Genomic DNA, 17,642 nt, shown 5'->3' with positions numbered 1-17,642 from the left:
TTAATATCTTCCCCCTCTTATTTAAATAATCTTTTTACCTTTTTTGGCTGTGAAGTTTGACTTTTAGACGTCAAATCTTATTAAGACGATCCTAACTCTATTTATAAATAAGTGCTCTTTTCTATCTCCAACTTTAGATTTATATCATATGATCAAACCATTTCAACAAAAAAAAAAAAAATGCAACAAGTGACATTGAAAAATTGTGACAAAACCATGCCGGCAATTGGCATGGGAACTGTTCTTTCATCTCGGCCGGGGGCGGACCCATCGGAGACGATGAAATCCGCCCTATTAGAGGCCATTAAAGCTGGTTATTGTCATTTCGACACGGCGTTTATTTATCAATCGGAAAAGCCTCTAGGAGAAGCCATTGTTGAGGCTATTCATCTTGGCTTTATTAAGTCAAGGGATGAACTTTTTATTACTACTAAGTTATGGTGCACTTTTGCTCAACGTGACCAAATTGTTGGGGCTTGTAAACTCAGTCTTAGGTAAGGGTTATATATTATACCGTTTCGATTTATGTGACAACATTATTATTTCTAGAGTCAAAAGCAATTTTTTTAAATTAATTACATTGAATTCTTCATATGTATAGAGAGATATGTATATGTATATGTATATATTTCAGTTTTGAATACATCATCTATATTTTAAAATCAAATCCTACCTTTTATATTAAGAAAAAATTTACACTTGTAATTTTAATTATTTTTTATACACCTAGTTATGGATATATCTCATGGGGTAGGGGTAGGGGGATATGTAAGTGCAAAATTTTTATAAGTGTTCGATTTTAAAATATAGAGGATGTATCTGAAATTGAATTCATATACACATTTATGATTTTAATTTATTTTTTGATACATTTAGGTATCAATATATCTCTGACAAAGTAGATTTTTTTTGTATAAGGGTATAAATATTGATTTTAAAATATAGATGATGTATCTAATATTGAATCATTTAGTGTAATTAACTTGTTTAAGACATAATTAGTACATTTCAAAATAACCATTACTCAATTTTTCTATTTTCGATTCAAAACGTTGTGAATTATCTAAAGTTTTGTTTCAAATAAATGTTCATATGTATTCCAAAATCTATCTAGTCGATATATTTAAATTCACAAAATTTATTTTGTGTTTAATTAATTCTTTTTATGCAGAGAATTGCAATTGGACTATGTGGATATGTATTTAATTCACCACCCTTTAAGAGTAAGTGAAAAAATACAAAAATTTCCAGTTCCAAAAGAAATGATTCATCCATTGGATATTAAGGGTGTGTGGGAAGGTATGGAAGAATGCAAAAATCTTGGACTCACAAGGGGAATTGGTGTTAGTAATTTCTCTTGCAAAAAACTCGAGGAACTTCTTTCCGTCGCTAAAATTCCTCCTGCCGTCAATCAAGTAAGTCAATTTTCTCGATTTTTTTAACTTCTCGAGAGGATAGGGCAGATAAATTGACTTAAGAGTCTGTTTGAATTAGCTAATTAAAAGTAATCTATAAGTATAAGTGTTGAAAAATAAGTTTAGGTGCTAAAGTTAATTTTATAAATAAGCAGTTGTGTATTTAGATAGAAAGAAGTACATAAACCAATAAGAAGCACTTGACCTACTTAATAAAAGCTTATCAATAATTTTTATTTTAAAATGGCTAATATGTCTTATATGTTATTTACCAATAAAATAAATTTAAGAATATGTACAAGGAGAAAAATAATGTAATGGAGAGGGAGTTGAGAGTTCTATTTTGGGAAGAGTAGTTTGAGAATTAAGAAAAGATATTAGGAATGTAATAGTAAAATATTTGATCAAATCAGAAGTATTTATTAGCTGATTTTGGCGTATAAGTACTTTTGATGTTTATCGAACATATAAATAAGTTTAAAGGTGTTTATAAGTTAATTTGATCAACTTATAAGCTAAAGAAATTATTATGACCAACTTATAAGCTGACTCAAACATCCTCTTAATCAATCTATCTTTGGCTATGAATCCGGCAATACCTATTACCTTCCACTAGAAATATATATAAATGAAAATTTTAAAATAAGCAAATATAATCTATCTCAATTATGAGTATAGTACCGCAAGACTTGTATATCTCAACTGACTTAAAATTCTAGACCTACCTCTGATCGCTCTAGGATTATTTTACATTTGAAAAGGTCAATATTTTTGCTTATTAGAAATATGACAATTCAATGTTGGTCTCATAGATAGCTAATTTTGTTTTGTTGAGGTGGAGATGAATCCAATTTGGCAACAAAAGGAACTAAGGGAATTTTGCAATGCAAAGGGAATTCACATAACTGCTTATTCTCCCTTGGGTGCATATAATACAATTTGGGGTCACAATAGAGTTATGGAATGTGATGTTCTAACTGAAATTGCCAAATCCAAAGGGAAAACCATTGCTAAGGTATTCTTCTTGTGTTTTCATCTTCTTGTGAATTATATTTTAATTGTAATTTTTATCCTTTAGTCTCGAATTATATGATACGGTCTTTTCTATCTTTATTTCTTCTAATGAGTACACTAACCTTCTCGATATTACCAATAGAGGGTTTGGTCTTTCAACATTCAATATTTCACCTTTCGATCCTAGTGAATTGCTCTTATAGTATAAGGTTTACTATGTCCTCAAGTTTACTTTATTGAAAAAGTTAATTGTCAATCAAATAGACAAAGATATTCTGAATAAGATAAAGAAAGATGTAATATAAGTCACAAAGAAGTTGTGAAAAAGGCTCAAATGAGTAGAGCTGTCAATATGGGCTAGCCCACCCCATCCGGGCTAACTCATACAGGCTTTGATATTTTACGGGTCAGGCCAAGTTAGCCCATTTTTGGTATGAGCCAGAAAATGGTCGGCCCAACCCACAAGTACGTGGGCTACAGGCTTGCCGGGCCAGCCCACTTTTTTAAAAGTTATATATTTTTTTTATAATTATTAAATTAAATTATAAATTATAATTTAAAAATATTATCATAAATATCGATAAAACAATATTACATGGTGTTAATGTTACTACTTGTTAATCAAATCCACAAATAAAATTATCTTTATAATATTTATTAAGTTTTTTTCAAGTAAAAGTATAAATATCTAAATAGAAATATTAATCTAATTGTTTTGCAATGATCACAATAAAACACAAAAAATATGACAATATTCCAACCATAAAAATGTAAAAAATAAACTCCTTAAAAAATCATGAAACTTATGGTGTATCTAACACTTCATGAAACCTATGGTGTATCTAACACTTCATGATCTTCATCAAGCATATCTGAATCAACTTGTGGGAAGGTTTTCTTAACATCTTCATTTTCATATGCAATTTATATGCGGTTTCAATTAGTTAAATATTAAAAAATAACTAAATTGAGAATTATAATATTTAAATGTACACAAAAATATATTACCAGTTTCGAGTAGCAACAACTGTTTGGACATATTCATGGTGGATGCAACTTCTATACTTAGTGATTTTCTAAAAAACTTTAAATAGATTTTGAGTTTGGATCTCTTTAATTTTAAATTTTAATATTATATTATATTTTTTAATTAATTTGTATTAGCCCACGGGCCGGTCCTACCTATATTTCTCAAGCCCCACAAATCAACAGACTTATTCAGGCCGGGCTAAAAAGCCCTTTTTTTAAATGGGCTCCAAAATTTTTAGCCCAATCCTATTAAATCCCGGGTTAGGTTAGGTCAGGCCGGCCCAACAGGCCTAGCCCATATTGACGACTCTACAAATGAGGTTAGGGTGATGAGGGTGGCATGTGTCCACTTCAATGACATATGAAGTCGTGTGGAATGGTGGAGGATCAGCATTGGAGTATTTTTGTAACGTTAGGGATTGTGGTGGAAGGAATAGTATAACAAATGGTGTAAATAATTCTTTCTGCATAGTAAAAGTTGAAGTGAAAAAAGCTTGTGTTGGTTAATGGTAGGATAAATAAGATCTCTTCACTCTCAATCAAAAATTTCAAGCTTAAGTTCTGAATATGAAAAAAAAGGATAAATTCTTTTGGTCAGAATGATATTTTAGCTATATTATTTTATCTTTTTAAATATTTTTACCCTTTTAATTTTAACACCTTTTAAGTAAAAAATGGAAAAAAAGATCAGTTTATTTTAAAATAAAATAAAATAAAATATTATAGTTTTTTTAATATTCTGGCCAAATTCTGACCAAATTTTTTGGCAATTTAGCACCTCCCAAAAAAAATTATTGGAGAGATTATCCATTCAATAAGCCTTACTAACATAAATTCGAATGGTTTGAGGCCCAACACGGCTATCGAGGAAAAAGCTAAAAAAAAAAAAAAAAGACGGAGAGAAATTCCATATGACCTCTTCTGTTTTTTTGTTGTAGTTTTTGAGAATGTTAAATTAGTACTCCCTCCGTCCCTATTTACTTGTTCATATTTCCTTTTTTGGTTGTCCCTATTTAGTTGTCCATTTTGACAAATCAAGAAAGGACAACAAATTTTTTCCTATTATACCCTTATTTACACTTCTTGAAAATTGTAAAAGTGTATGTTGTTTCCCTCCAATTTATTTCACTTTAATTCAAATAAGTGGTTGTAATTTTGAAGTGAAAAGTTGTCATAAGGGTAAAATTGTAACTTCACTGTGCTAATCATTGTTGCCTTAATCTGTGTGTCATTTCTAAAGTGGACAACTAAAAAGGGACGGAGGGAGTATGAATTTAACCTATTTTACATAGCAAGTTATCTATTTTATTTTTATGAATATTAATTCCACAAATGATAAGCAGATATTTGTATTTATCTTTTATGTGACATGACATATAGTGTAAAAATTCTTCTATTCTATTGGTTCATAAAGTTAAATATTTTTGTGATTACAAAAAAAAAAAAAAATTTAAATCCGTCTCTGTCTATGCAGGTAGCATTAAGGTGGATTTATGAGCAAGGGGTGAGTCTTGTTGTAAAAAGTCTCAACAAGGAAAGAATGAAAGAAAATCTTCAAATATTTGATTGGTCACTCACTCAACCAGACTTGGAAAAGATAAGTGAACTTCCACAACACAAAGGTTTCATCATGGCTTCTTCTTTTGGACCTCATGATTTTGTGATGCAATTAGATGCATAGATCTAATTACATTTTAATCAGAGCTCAGTTTCAAGATTTAATTTAAAGTTACTAGTTAGTCCAACTTAAGAATATGTTTTATTGATTGATTTTGATTTGGATCGAATAAATACTCAATAATGTTATTATGATATCGATGAATGTCATTTGTTGTTGATTATGTTGACTTTTGAGAAACTATGTAGCAGTTTTAGTCCCCAAATTATTGTTATGTTGTGATTTTCATCTTTGTGTTATTCAATCAAGTGCATTTAACTTTTAATTAGTTTAATTGTGTTGAATTAGTCCTTGAAACTAACATTTCCATTTGCCATGAATTTTTGTTTTTTAAATTAACAAAATGCCCACTTCACAGTTCACACCTCCATTTCTTTGTTGATGATTATGAAATTGTTTTTTTTTTCCTAGAAAAATGGAAAAACCACTCTCAGGTATTCTCTTATTTTCTTGTTGTATTTTCAACTTCTTGATGTTTACTTTTTCTTGCCTGATTTTTTTAAAAAATGTTATGGTTGGATTAATTTCACAAGATATGTGTCACGTTTCATCAAAAATAGGTATCAGGTAACTTTGTTTGTCAAAGTTAGGACAAATTAATGAGAAGAAATCACCTTGTGACTTGATGGTTTTCAACTTACTTCATTGATCATTAGATCACACCCTTAGATATTTTTGTCAAGTTTGTTTTGTGTTGAGTTCTATATTCATTATAATTTTCATCCTTTAGTTTAGAATTACGTACAACTGAATCTCTTTTATAATAATATATTTTTTTGCTATAGTAAAATAATGTTATAGAGAATATTTAACATAATATAACATGAAGGATCAATTTAAATAAGAATAATTATAGTAAGGTCTGGCTTATATCATATTTTATTTTTAGTTTCAAATATTTGATTGATCACTTTCTCGATAACAATATTTATAACATACCTAAAATCATTTTGATCATGTGCCCAATTGATGTGAACTTCGATATGATACAACAAATAGTATTATATTATTTGAAATATGGTGTATCTCTTAATTTAATTTATTTAATGATTACTTTTTTTAACCATATTTTAGTGCTTGTGATCTATATATTCTTTAGGTTGATTGCAGATTAACTAACATGTTGATAATATATATAAAGGCTTTTGTCTATTATACACTGTCCAATTTAGTCTATACTTCACCACCACTTTGAATTTTAGGGTTTTGAAATTTGTAAAGACTTGTCAAATTCAACAAACATATAAGGTGGTGGCCTATAATCAAATGGATTAATTGCAAATCATACTGATTTATAATTAATTATTCAAATGGTTGATTGAAACAATTTATTTTGGTTTATAATAGGGGTTTGGGTTTGAAATTCTTGTTCAAATTCAGGATTTGTGAATTATGGGGTACTAGTTCAAATTACAAATTAACTTCTCTTTTATTAATTTATCACTAGTTTATTGTAGACGATCACCACTCGCATAAAGAAATAACAAGTGTAGAAATAAAAATAAAGCAACAAAATGTATAGAAATAGAAATTTATTATATAAATGGTCGTGAATCTTATAAATTTCTTATGAAGATTATGTTTATGTATAGTAATGAACGGCAACTTAATGATTAATAGACTCGGGGAGTGAATATCTAATAGTTTTGGATATTAGATTTTGAGAAAGTAATCTCCAACTTTGGTAAAAAAAAAAATGATTGACATTCCTAAACACACCAAAAAAATTGGATTGTAACATTTTAAAACTATATCCGGAATTTAAGGTGTGTATTGATCGGGTCGGGTCAGATCAGTTTTGAAGTTTATTGATCTAACTTATTGGTTGTATAATAAATATCATATTATTACTTAATCAAATTACCAATAAATGCATATCTTATCAAGATATTACATCTATTTATTACTTGACCAGTAATTTGATTCTTCTATAAATATATTTGTTTTACTCTATTAATATATAAAACTTAAATGTCATACCTTCTCCATATTATTTAAATAAAATTTGACTTTAGTCCTCAAATCTTGTCGAGACCTATAAATAAGTACTCTTTTCTATCTCCAATTTTAGGTTATCGTCATTTCGACACGGCGTTTATTTATCAATCGGAAAAGCCTCTAGGAGAAGCCATTGTTGAGGCTATTCATCTTGGCTTTATTAAGTCAAGGGATGAACTTTTTATTACTACTAAGTTATGGTGCACTTTTGCTCAACGTGACCAAATTGTTGGTGCTTGTAAACTCAGTCTTAGGTAAGGGTTATATATTATATCGTTTCGATTTATGTAGCAACATTATTATTTCTAGAGTCAAAAGCAATTTTTTTCAAATTAATGACATTGAAATCTTCAAGATAATCCATATTTCAATTTCGAATACATCATCTATAGTTTAAAATCAAATCCCTATACCTTTTATATTATGAAAAAAAAAAAATTACACTTGTAATTTTAATTTATTTATACACACGTAGTTATGGATATATCTCATGGGGTAGGGGGGATTTTTATGGACAAATTACTTAAGTACACAACATTACTTTACCTATTCTCAATATTTCCCTACTCTTTTACTAAAATACAAAAATCCCTTATTTTCCCCCAATTCAACTTAACCGGATACTTTATTAGTTTAAGTATCCGCCTGTTATTAATTAAAGTATCCGTGTTGCTATATTATGCATCCATCCGTTAATTTAAGTATCCGCCCGTTATTAATTAAAGTATCCATGCCAACAACTTAATAATTTAAATATCCGCCCTTTATTAATTAAAGTATCCGCGCTGCTATATTATGTATCCGAAAGACACTAAAAAAGGGATTTTTGGTAATTAATAAAAGAGTAGGGATAGGAAGTAATTTCCTTCTTATACTATGTGATTTGCCTAATTTTTACAATTTTTATAAGTGTTCACTTTTAAAATATAGAGGATGTATCTGAAATAATCATATACACATTTATGATTTTAATTTATTTTTTGATACACTTAGGTAACGATATATCTCTGTCAAAGTAGAATTTTTGTGTATAAGGGTATAAATATTGATTTTAAAATACCTATGATATATCTAAAATTGAATCATTTAGTGCAATTAACTTGTTTAAGACATAATTAGTACATTTCAAAATAACCATTACTCAACTTTTCTATTTTCGATTCAAAACGTCGTGAATTATCAAAGTTTTGTAGCAAATAAACGTTCATATATATCCCAAAATCTATCTAGTCGATATATTTAAATTCACAAATTTAATTTATGTTTAATTATAATTTTTTTGGTGCAGGGAATTGCAATTGGACTATGTGGATATGTATTTAATTCACCACCCTTTGAGAGTAAGTGAAACAATACAAAAATTTCCAGTTCCGAAAGAAATAATTCATGCATTGGATATTAAGGGTGTGTGGGAAGGCATGGAAAAATGCAAAAATCTTGGACTTACTAAGGGAATTGGTATTAGTAATTTCTCTTGCAAAAAACTTGAGGAACTTCTTTCCATCGCTAAAATTCCTCCAGCCATCAATCAAGTCAATTTTCTCAATTTTTTCAACACCTCGAGAGAATAGGGAAGATAAATTGACTTAAGAGTCTGTTTGAATTAGCTGATTAAAAGTAGTCAATAGTCTATGTTTATCACATGTATAAATACATCAAAAAGTGTTTATAAGCTAATTTGACCAACTTATAAGCTTAGTCAAACACCCCCTTAACCAATCCATCTTTTGCTACGAATCCGACCGTACCTATTACTTTCCACTCGAAATATATACAAATGAAAATTTTAAAATAGACAAATCTATCTCTTTTTTTTTTTTTGGTAAAACAAATAGACAAATCTATCTCAATAATGAATATAGTAGCACTTATATATCTCTCAACTGACTTAAAATTTTGAATATGCCTTTGTCTGATATATGACTAATTTTGTTTTGTTGAGGTGGAGATGAATCCAATTTGGCAACAAAAGGAACTAAGGGAATTTTGTAAGGCAAAGGGAATTTGCATAACTGCTTATTCTCCCTTGGGTGCACATAATACAATTTGGGGTCACAATAGAGTTATGGAATGTGATGTATTAACTCAAATTGCTAAATCCAAAGGGAAAACCACTGCTCAGGTATTCTTCTTGTTGGTTCCTTTTTTCTTGTCTTGTTTGCTTTTGTTCGAAATTTAATTAATTATAATTTTATTCTTTCAGTCACGAATTATATATATATATATATATATATATATATAATATGGTCTTTTATATCTTTATTTCTTCTAACGAGGACGCTATCCTTCTCGATCTTATCAGTCAAGGGTTTAGTTTTTCAACATTCAATATTTCCCCTTTCTGTTCTCAAGGAATTGCTCTTATAGTAGGAGATTTATTGTGTCCTCAAAGTTTTAGAAAGTTGGTTGTCAAACAACTAGACAAAAATTTTAGATATGAAAAAGATAAAGAGAAAGACGCAAGGTAATGGTCCTATTTGTGACTTCTATGTTGAGAAAAAAGGGTTAAATGAGGTTAGGGTGATGAGGTTGACATGCCTTTACGCAAGGTGAATTCGAATTACGCATTACGTAAAGTGAATCCGAATGATTTGTGGCCTAACGCTACTATCGAACACCTAGTGAAAAACTATCGAACACCTAGTGAAAAACGTACAAAAAAGACAGAGGAAGAAATTCCATCCGACCTCCGTTTTAATCTATTATACACAGCAAGTTGTCTATCTTATTTTTTAAAAATATTAATTTGATTAATCATAGACAAGTACGTGTATTCATCTTTTATGTGACATGACGTGTAGTGTAAAAATTCTTCTACTACACCGGTCCATAAAGTTAAATAATTTTGTGAATTAAAAACAAACACATTTTTAATTACAAGAAAAATAACAAATATTTAAATTTTAAATCCGTCTCTATGTATACAGGTAGCATTGGGGTGGATTTATGAGCAAGGGGTGAGTCTTGTTGTAAAAAGTCTCAACAAGGAAAGAATGAAAGAAAATCTTCAAATATTTGATTGGTCACTCACTCAACAAGACTTGGAAAAAATAAGTGAACTTCCACAACACAAAGGTTTCAATTTGGCTTCTCGTTTTGGACCTCATGATTTTCTGTTGCAATTAGATGCAGAGATCTAATTGTTTTTTTATTGAGGATTACATTTAATTTCAATCAGAGCTCGATTTCAAGATTTAATTTAAAGCTATTAGTTAGTCCAAACTTAAGAATATGTTTTATAGATCGATTTTTGGATCAAATAAATATTTAATAGTAGTGTCATCTTGATATCGATGGACGTCATTTGTTGTTGGTTACATTAACTTTTGAGTAACTACATATATAACAGTTTTAGTTTTAGTCCCTGAATTATTGTTATGTTGTGATTTTCATCTTCGTTTTATTCGGCCAAGCGCATTTAACCTTTAATTAGTTTAAGTGTGTTGAATTAGTCCATGAAACTAACTTTTCCATTTGCCATGAATTATTGTGTTTTAAATTACCAAATGCCCACTTCACACCTCCATTTCTTTGTTGAGTATGAAAATATTTTTTTCTAGAAAAATGAAAAAACAAACACTCCTCATTCAACTTCTTGGTGGATACTTTTTCTTGTATAGTTTTTTTTTAAAAAAAAAGAATGTGGTGTTTGGGTTAATTTCACAGAATATATGTCATCTTTCATTAGTAATATATATCAGGTACCTTTGTTCATCAAAGTTAAGACAAATTAATTAGAAGAAATCACCTTGCGACTTGATGGATTTCAACCAGCTACTTCATTGACCACTAGATCACATCCTTATCTATTATTGTCAAGTTTTGTTTAGTCTTGAGTTTATTTTCATTATAATTTTATTTTTTTCAGTCTAGAATTACAATCGAACCTTTTTATAATATATTCTTATTGCTATAACAAAATAATTTCATAGAGAACATCTAACATAATATAACATGAAAAAACAATTTAAATAAGAATTTGACCATTATAGCGAAATATTCTTATACATGGCAATTATAGAGAGGTCCTACTATATATGGGATGATCTTCCGCCTTATCCCTGTTTCTTGTACTTTATGGGAATGTTATACAAGAACAATAACAATTCAGTGTGATCCCTCAATTAAGATCTAAAAAAGGTAAATTGTATGTATATCTTATACTTACCTTCAAATATTTGATTGGTCACTTTCTCAACAACAAGAACATATTTAGTGTTTTCACCGTGGCTTCTACTTTTTAACCATACAAAAAAAAACTCATTATTACTCATTCTAAATTCATTTTGATCATATGTCCAATTGATGTGAACTTCTATATGATTCTAACAAGTAGTATTAAATTGTTTGAAATATGGTGCATCTCCTAATTCAATTTATTTAATGATTACCTTTTTTTAGTCATACTTTAGTTCTTGTGATCTATAATTTTTCAGGTTAATTGTAAACTATCTCACATGTTGATTATATATAAGGACTTTTGTTTATTACAAACTGACCAATTTAGTATATATACTTATCCATTTTGGGTTTTGGGATATTGGGATTTGCTAGACTAGTATAAATCCAACTGGTGGGAATTTTTGGGCTTACTTCAAAGCCTTCAAAGATAAAAGCTGTTTTCACTTTTATTTTATTAAAAATAAATAAATTAGATGTTTTTTTTTTTTAATTCCAAATAACTCACAAAATTTCAAACACAATTTTAGTTTGTATTTATGGACAAACACAACTTTAATTTTTAAATATTTTTTTTCACTTTAAAAGTACTTTTTTTCAAACACTTCTAATTTTCATGATCAAACACCCCGCGCTTATAAAATAGTACATATTGATTAATTATGGAACTGGTACATAATTAATTAGCCAAGGCATGGACCTACTTTTGTCTTTGTTGAAAATTTCTTGGAAATTTGAGTTGGGTTATTCACATAAATGTTTCTATGGGTGGTCTTTAATTTTTACTTGTTAAAATTGTTGATTTTTAATTTTTACCCTTCAAAATTTTAAGTGAAAAAAATCCAAAAATGTCCCTAAAAGCGAAAAAACAAAACAAAACAAATTCCAAGGTACAAGTTCAGTGAAATTATGCCTCAGGCCTCAGACATAAGCTCAGTAACAGAAATTATGCCCAAGACATAAGTTCAGTATAAAAGTTAGGGATAAGGGTCTGAAAAATATCTCAACTTTAATCGAATTTGCTATTGCGATACTAAACTTTCATGAGGACCTATTACCTTCATAGACTATTTAATATCGTATTTTAAACATATATATTTGCCCACATGGACATAAAAAATAATGCAAAATTATAAATAGTAATGTGTCCACGTGAGCACATATATACCTTTAAAATATACTATTAAATAGTTCAGGGGGTAAAAAAAACACTATTAAATAGTTCAAAGGGGTAATAGGTCCTCATGAAAGTTTAGTATCGCAACAGCAAATTCGACCAAAGTTGAAGTATTTTTCAGACCCTTATCCCTAAAAGTTATGTCCCAAAAATAAGTTGAGTAACAAAAGTTATACCTTAATACAAAAGTTCACTAAAAATTCTACCCTGTTATGCATTAAGGCAAAATATTTCTAAAAAGTTTTATCTGCTGAATTAGTTGTACGAATTCAAGTTATAGGTATGAATACTTTGACCCAAAAAATTTTATTAAATGAACACAAGAGACAAAAAATTTAAATTATAAATTTAAGAGACTAAAATTAAAGATCATCCCAAAATAGAAATGTGAAAAAACTTGTTTTGGATTCACTCTATACGGCCGAACTTGCCTTATTTGCGGGCCTGTATTGAACTCACTCTGTAGGGTTAGGCCAGCTAAATTCATAATGAATGGGTTCATTCAAATTTAAACTATACTTTTAAATTTAAAGGAGAAACTGCATAATTAGACGCACTTCATTATTATATATATTATTATTATTAAGTCAAGGGATGAACTATTTTACTACAAAGTTATGGTGCACTTTTGCTTAACGTGACCAAATTATCGGTGCTTGTAAACTCAGTAAGTAAGCGTTATCTATTATACATATAATTATACAAAGGTCTGACTTATATATAGTATGATCTCCACACATAGGGGTTTGGCCGGAAAATTTGAACTCATTCTATGGGGTTAGGCCGGCAAAATTCATAATGGGCTCATTCAGATTTAAACTATACTTTTTTAAAAATTACAATTATTATTTAGGTGAGATAAAAATGGCTTAATGTATAACTAATCTTTTGAATTTGTTAGAATATTCTAGATAGATTTTGAACTTTTAATAAAGTATTTTAATTAGATATTTTTAATTTATATATTTTTTTAAAGTGCACGTTTTCATTCAATTATTAAATTAAGTTAATCACATAAAATCTGTTATCTCCTATTTTAGAGTGATCTTTAATTTTTGTTTTTCAAGTAACAAAGTTGTGACTGAAAATAGCCTTGAGTTTAGTTTCAGAACTCACAAAATTAATGCCTCTTAGTTCTCTAAACTTATACCGAACAAGACAAAATTTGATAAAATTCACAAGTACAAGGTATGCCTTACAAGTCATAAGTTTAGTTTCAAAAACCCACAAAGTTCTGATTCTTAGTTCTCTAAACTTTTGCAGGACTATGCAAAAAATTTCTAAATATGCCTTGCGGATTAGAGGCTAGTAAATTAAGTTATAGTCAAAGATATTTTGACCCACAAATCTTCATCAAATAAAAAACATGTGCAAAAATTAAAAATTGCCAATTTTAGAAAAAGAAAATAAAATAAAGATCACTCCAAAATAGGAATAGGAAAAACTTTTAAACTACAATAAATATCATATTATTACTTAATCAAATTACCAATAAATGCATATCAAGATATTACATCTATTTATTACTTAATCAGTAATTTGACTCTTCTCCCTCTTATTTAAATAATTTGTTTACCTTTTTTGGAAGTGAAGTTTGACTTTAGGCGTGAAATCTTATTAATATCTTATTTATAAATAAGTGCTCTTTCCTCTCTCAAATTTTAGGTTTATATCATATGATCAAAACATTTCAACAAAAAATAAAAATGCAACAAGTGACATTGAACAATTGTGACAAGGCCATGCCGACAATTGGCATGGGAACTGTTCTTTCATCTCGGCCGGGGGCGGACCCATCGAAGACGATGAAATCCGCCCTATTAGAGGCCATTAAAGCCGGCTATCACCATTTCGACACCGCATTTATTTATCAATCGGAAAAACCTCTAGGAGAAGTCATTGTTGAGGCTCTACATCTTGGCCTTATTAAATCAAGGGATGAACTTTTTATTACTACAAAGTTATGGTGCACTTTTGCTCAACCTGACCAAATTGTTGGTGCTTGTAAACTTAGTCTTAGGTAAGAGTTATATATTATATCGTTTTGATTTATGTGACAACATTATAATTTTCAGAGTCGAAAGTAATTTTTTTTAATTAATTACATTGAATTCTTCAGATATATATTTCAATTACGAATACATCCTCTATATTTCAAAACCAAATCTTTATACCTTTTATATTATGAAAAAAATTTACACTTGTAATTTTAATTTATTTTTACACACCTAGTTATGGATATATCTCATGGGGTAGGGAAAGGGGATATGTAAGTGTTATAAGTGTTCGATTTTAAAATACAGAGGATGTATCTAAAATTGAATCATATACACATTTATAATTTTAATTTATTTTTTGATAAACTTATGTACCAATATATCTCATAGGGGGTGTAAAAACTAGATTATTTTTTTGTATAAAGGGTATAAGTATTGATTTTAAAATACATTATCTAAAATTGAATCATATTATAAAAGTGTTTAGTGAAATTAACTTTTTTAAGACATAATTAGTACATTTTGAAAATAACCATTACTCAACTTTTTTATTTTCGATTCAAAATGTTGTGAATTATCTAAAGTCTTTTGCAAATAAACGTTCATATATATCCCAAAATCTATCTAGTCGATATATTTAAATCCACAAATTTAATTTTGTGTTTAATTATTATTTTTTAATGCAGAGAATTGCAATTGGAATACGTGGATATGTATCTAATTCACCACCCTTTGAGAGTAAGTGAAACAATTCAAAAATTGCCAGTTCCAAAAGAAATAATTCATCCATTGGATATTAAGGGTGTGTGGGAAGGTATGGAAGAATGCAAAAATCTTGGACTCACTAAGGGAATTGGTGTTAGTAATTTCTCCTGCAAAAAAATTGAGGAACTTCTTTCAGTCGCTAAAATTCCTCCTGCCGTCAATCAAGTAAGTCAATTTTCTCAAAAATTTCAACTACTCAAGAGAATAGATAAGATAAATTGACTTAAGAGTCTGTTTGAATTAGTTGATTAAACATAGTCAATAATCGATGTTTATCAAACATATAAATAAGTTAAAAGGTATTTATAAGCTAAAAATATTTTTACTAAGCAACTTATAAGCTTACTCAAACACCCTCTTAACCATTTCATCTTTGGCTACAATCTGACCGTACCTATTACTTTCCACTCGAAATATATACAAATGAAAATTTTAAAATAGACAAATTAATGAATATAGTAGTACTTATATATCTCAACTGACTTAAAATTCTGAATCTGCCTTTGTCTGATAGATGGCTAATTTTGTTTTGTTGAGGTGGAGATGAATCCAATTTGGCAACAAAAGGAACTAAGGGAATTTTGTAAGGCAAAGGGAATTCACATAACTGCTTATTCTCCTTTGGGTGCTTATAATACAATTTGGGGTGACAATAGAGTTATGGAATGTGATGTTCTAACTCAAATTGCTAAATCCAAAGGGAAAACCATTGCTCAGGTATTCTTCTTGTGCTTTCATCTTCTTGTGAATTATATTTTAATTGTAATTTCATCCTTTAGTCTCGAATTATATGGTATGGTCTTTTCTATCTTTATTCCTTCTAACGAGGACACTAACCTTCTCGATATTACCAGTAGAGGGTTTAGTCTTTCAACATTCAATATTTCACCTTTCGGCCCCAGTGAATTGCTCTTATAGTATAAGTTTTACTATGTCCTCAAGTTTTCTTTAGTAAGAAATATGGTTGTCGTTCAATTAGACAAAGTTATTCAGATATGAATAAATTAAAGAAAAAATGTGTACAATGTTCCTCCTCTTGGTGACTTTTAAGTTGTGAAAAAAGGTCAAATGAGTTTAGGGTGAAGGATCAACATTGGAGTATTTTTGTAACAATTTTGTAACGCCAGGGGTTGTGGTGGAATGAATAGTATAACAAAAGGTGTAAATAATCCTTTTTGCATAGTAAACTTGAAGTGAAAGCTTGTGTTGGTTAAATCATCTTTCGACCAATAAAGATTGTGGTAGGATAAATAAGATCCCTTCAGTCTCAATCAAAAATTTCAAGTTCAAATTTTGAATATGAATAAAAAATTGAAGAGATTTTCTCTTGAATAAGCCTTACGCAATGTGAATTCAAATGATTTGGAGCCCGACGCGACTATCGAACACCAAGTGAAAAAAGGTACAAAAAAGACAGGGAGAAATTCCATTCGACCTTTGGTTCTTTTTTTTAGTTTTTTGGAATGGTATATCATAATGAATTTAACATATTATACATAGCAAGTTGTCTATATTATTTTTAAGAATATTATCCACTTATTATAAGCAGTTATTTGTATTAATCTTTTATGTGACATGACATATAGTGTAAGAAATCTTCTATTCTACCGCTAGCTTCATAAAATTAAATAATGTTGTGAATTTAAAAACAAACACCTTTGTGATTACAAAAAATAACAAATATTTAAATTCTAAATTCGTCTTTATTTGTGCAGGTAGCATTGAGGTGGATTTATGAGCAAGGAGTAAGTCTTGTTGTAAAAAGTCTCAACAAGGAGAGAATGAAAGAAAATCTTCAAATATTTGATTGGTCACTTTCTCAACGAGACTTGGAAAAAATAAGTGAACTTCAACAGCACAAAGGTTTCACTATGGCTTCTCTTTTTGGACCTCATGATTTTGTGTTGCAATTAGATGCAGAGATCTAATTACATTTTAATCAGAGCTCGATTTCAAGATTTAATTTAAAGTTATTAGTTAGTCCAACTTAAGAATATGATATCGATGGACGTCCTTTACAGTAACTTTTGAATAACTATATAGTAGCTTTAGTCTCTGAGAATTATTGTTATATTGTGATTTTCGTCTTTGTGTTATTCGATCACCTTTAATTTTTTAATTAGTTTAATTAAGTGTGCTAAATTAGTCCTTGAAACTAACTTTTCCATTAGCCATGATTTTTTTTTTGCGCTTTAAATTACCAAAATGCCTACGATAGACCTCCATTTCTTTGTTGAGTATGAATATGTTTTTTTTTCTAGCAATATGTATTAGGTAGCTTTGTTTATCGGGACAAATTAATGAGAAGAAATCACCTTGTAAATTGATGATTTTCAATCAGTTACTTCATTGATCACTAGATCACGCTCTTATTTATTCTTTTCAAGTTT

General features: G+C 28.9%; 2 protein-coding genes across 2 annotated transcripts; both read left to right on the top strand.

Moving 5' to 3' along the window:
• Positions 1-215: 215 nt before the first annotated feature.
• LOC125856604 (D-galacturonate reductase-like) lies at positions 216-10,274 on the top strand. The gene is made up of 5 exons (XM_049536192.1): positions 216-313; positions 7,208-7,388; positions 8,423-8,666; positions 9,077-9,256; positions 10,062-10,274. The coding sequence occupies exons 1-5, from the start codon at positions 217-219 to the stop codon at positions 10,272-10,274; spliced, it is 915 nt and encodes a 304-aa protein (XP_049392149.1). The 5' UTR covers position 216.
• Positions 10,275-14,196: 3,922 nt separating this feature from the next.
• LOC125856242 (D-galacturonate reductase-like) lies at positions 14,197-17,244 on the top strand. The gene is made up of 4 exons (XM_049535777.1): positions 14,197-14,510; positions 15,174-15,417; positions 15,790-15,969; positions 16,968-17,244. Exons 1-4 carry the CDS (start codon positions 14,197-14,199, stop codon positions 17,178-17,180), a joined length of 951 nt encoding a protein of 316 aa, XP_049391734.1. The 3' UTR covers positions 17,181-17,244.
• Positions 17,245-17,642: the final 398 nt, after the last annotated feature.

The sequence above is a fragment of the Solanum stenotomum genome, chromosome 2, assembly GCF_019186545.1.
Source record: "Solanum stenotomum isolate F172 chromosome 2, ASM1918654v1, whole genome shotgun sequence".
In the NCBI taxonomy this organism is placed as follows: Eukaryota; Viridiplantae; Streptophyta; class Magnoliopsida; order Solanales; family Solanaceae; genus Solanum; species Solanum stenotomum.
Note: the sequence above shows the minus strand (reverse complement) of the source record. Positions and strands in the feature narration are given on the sequence as shown.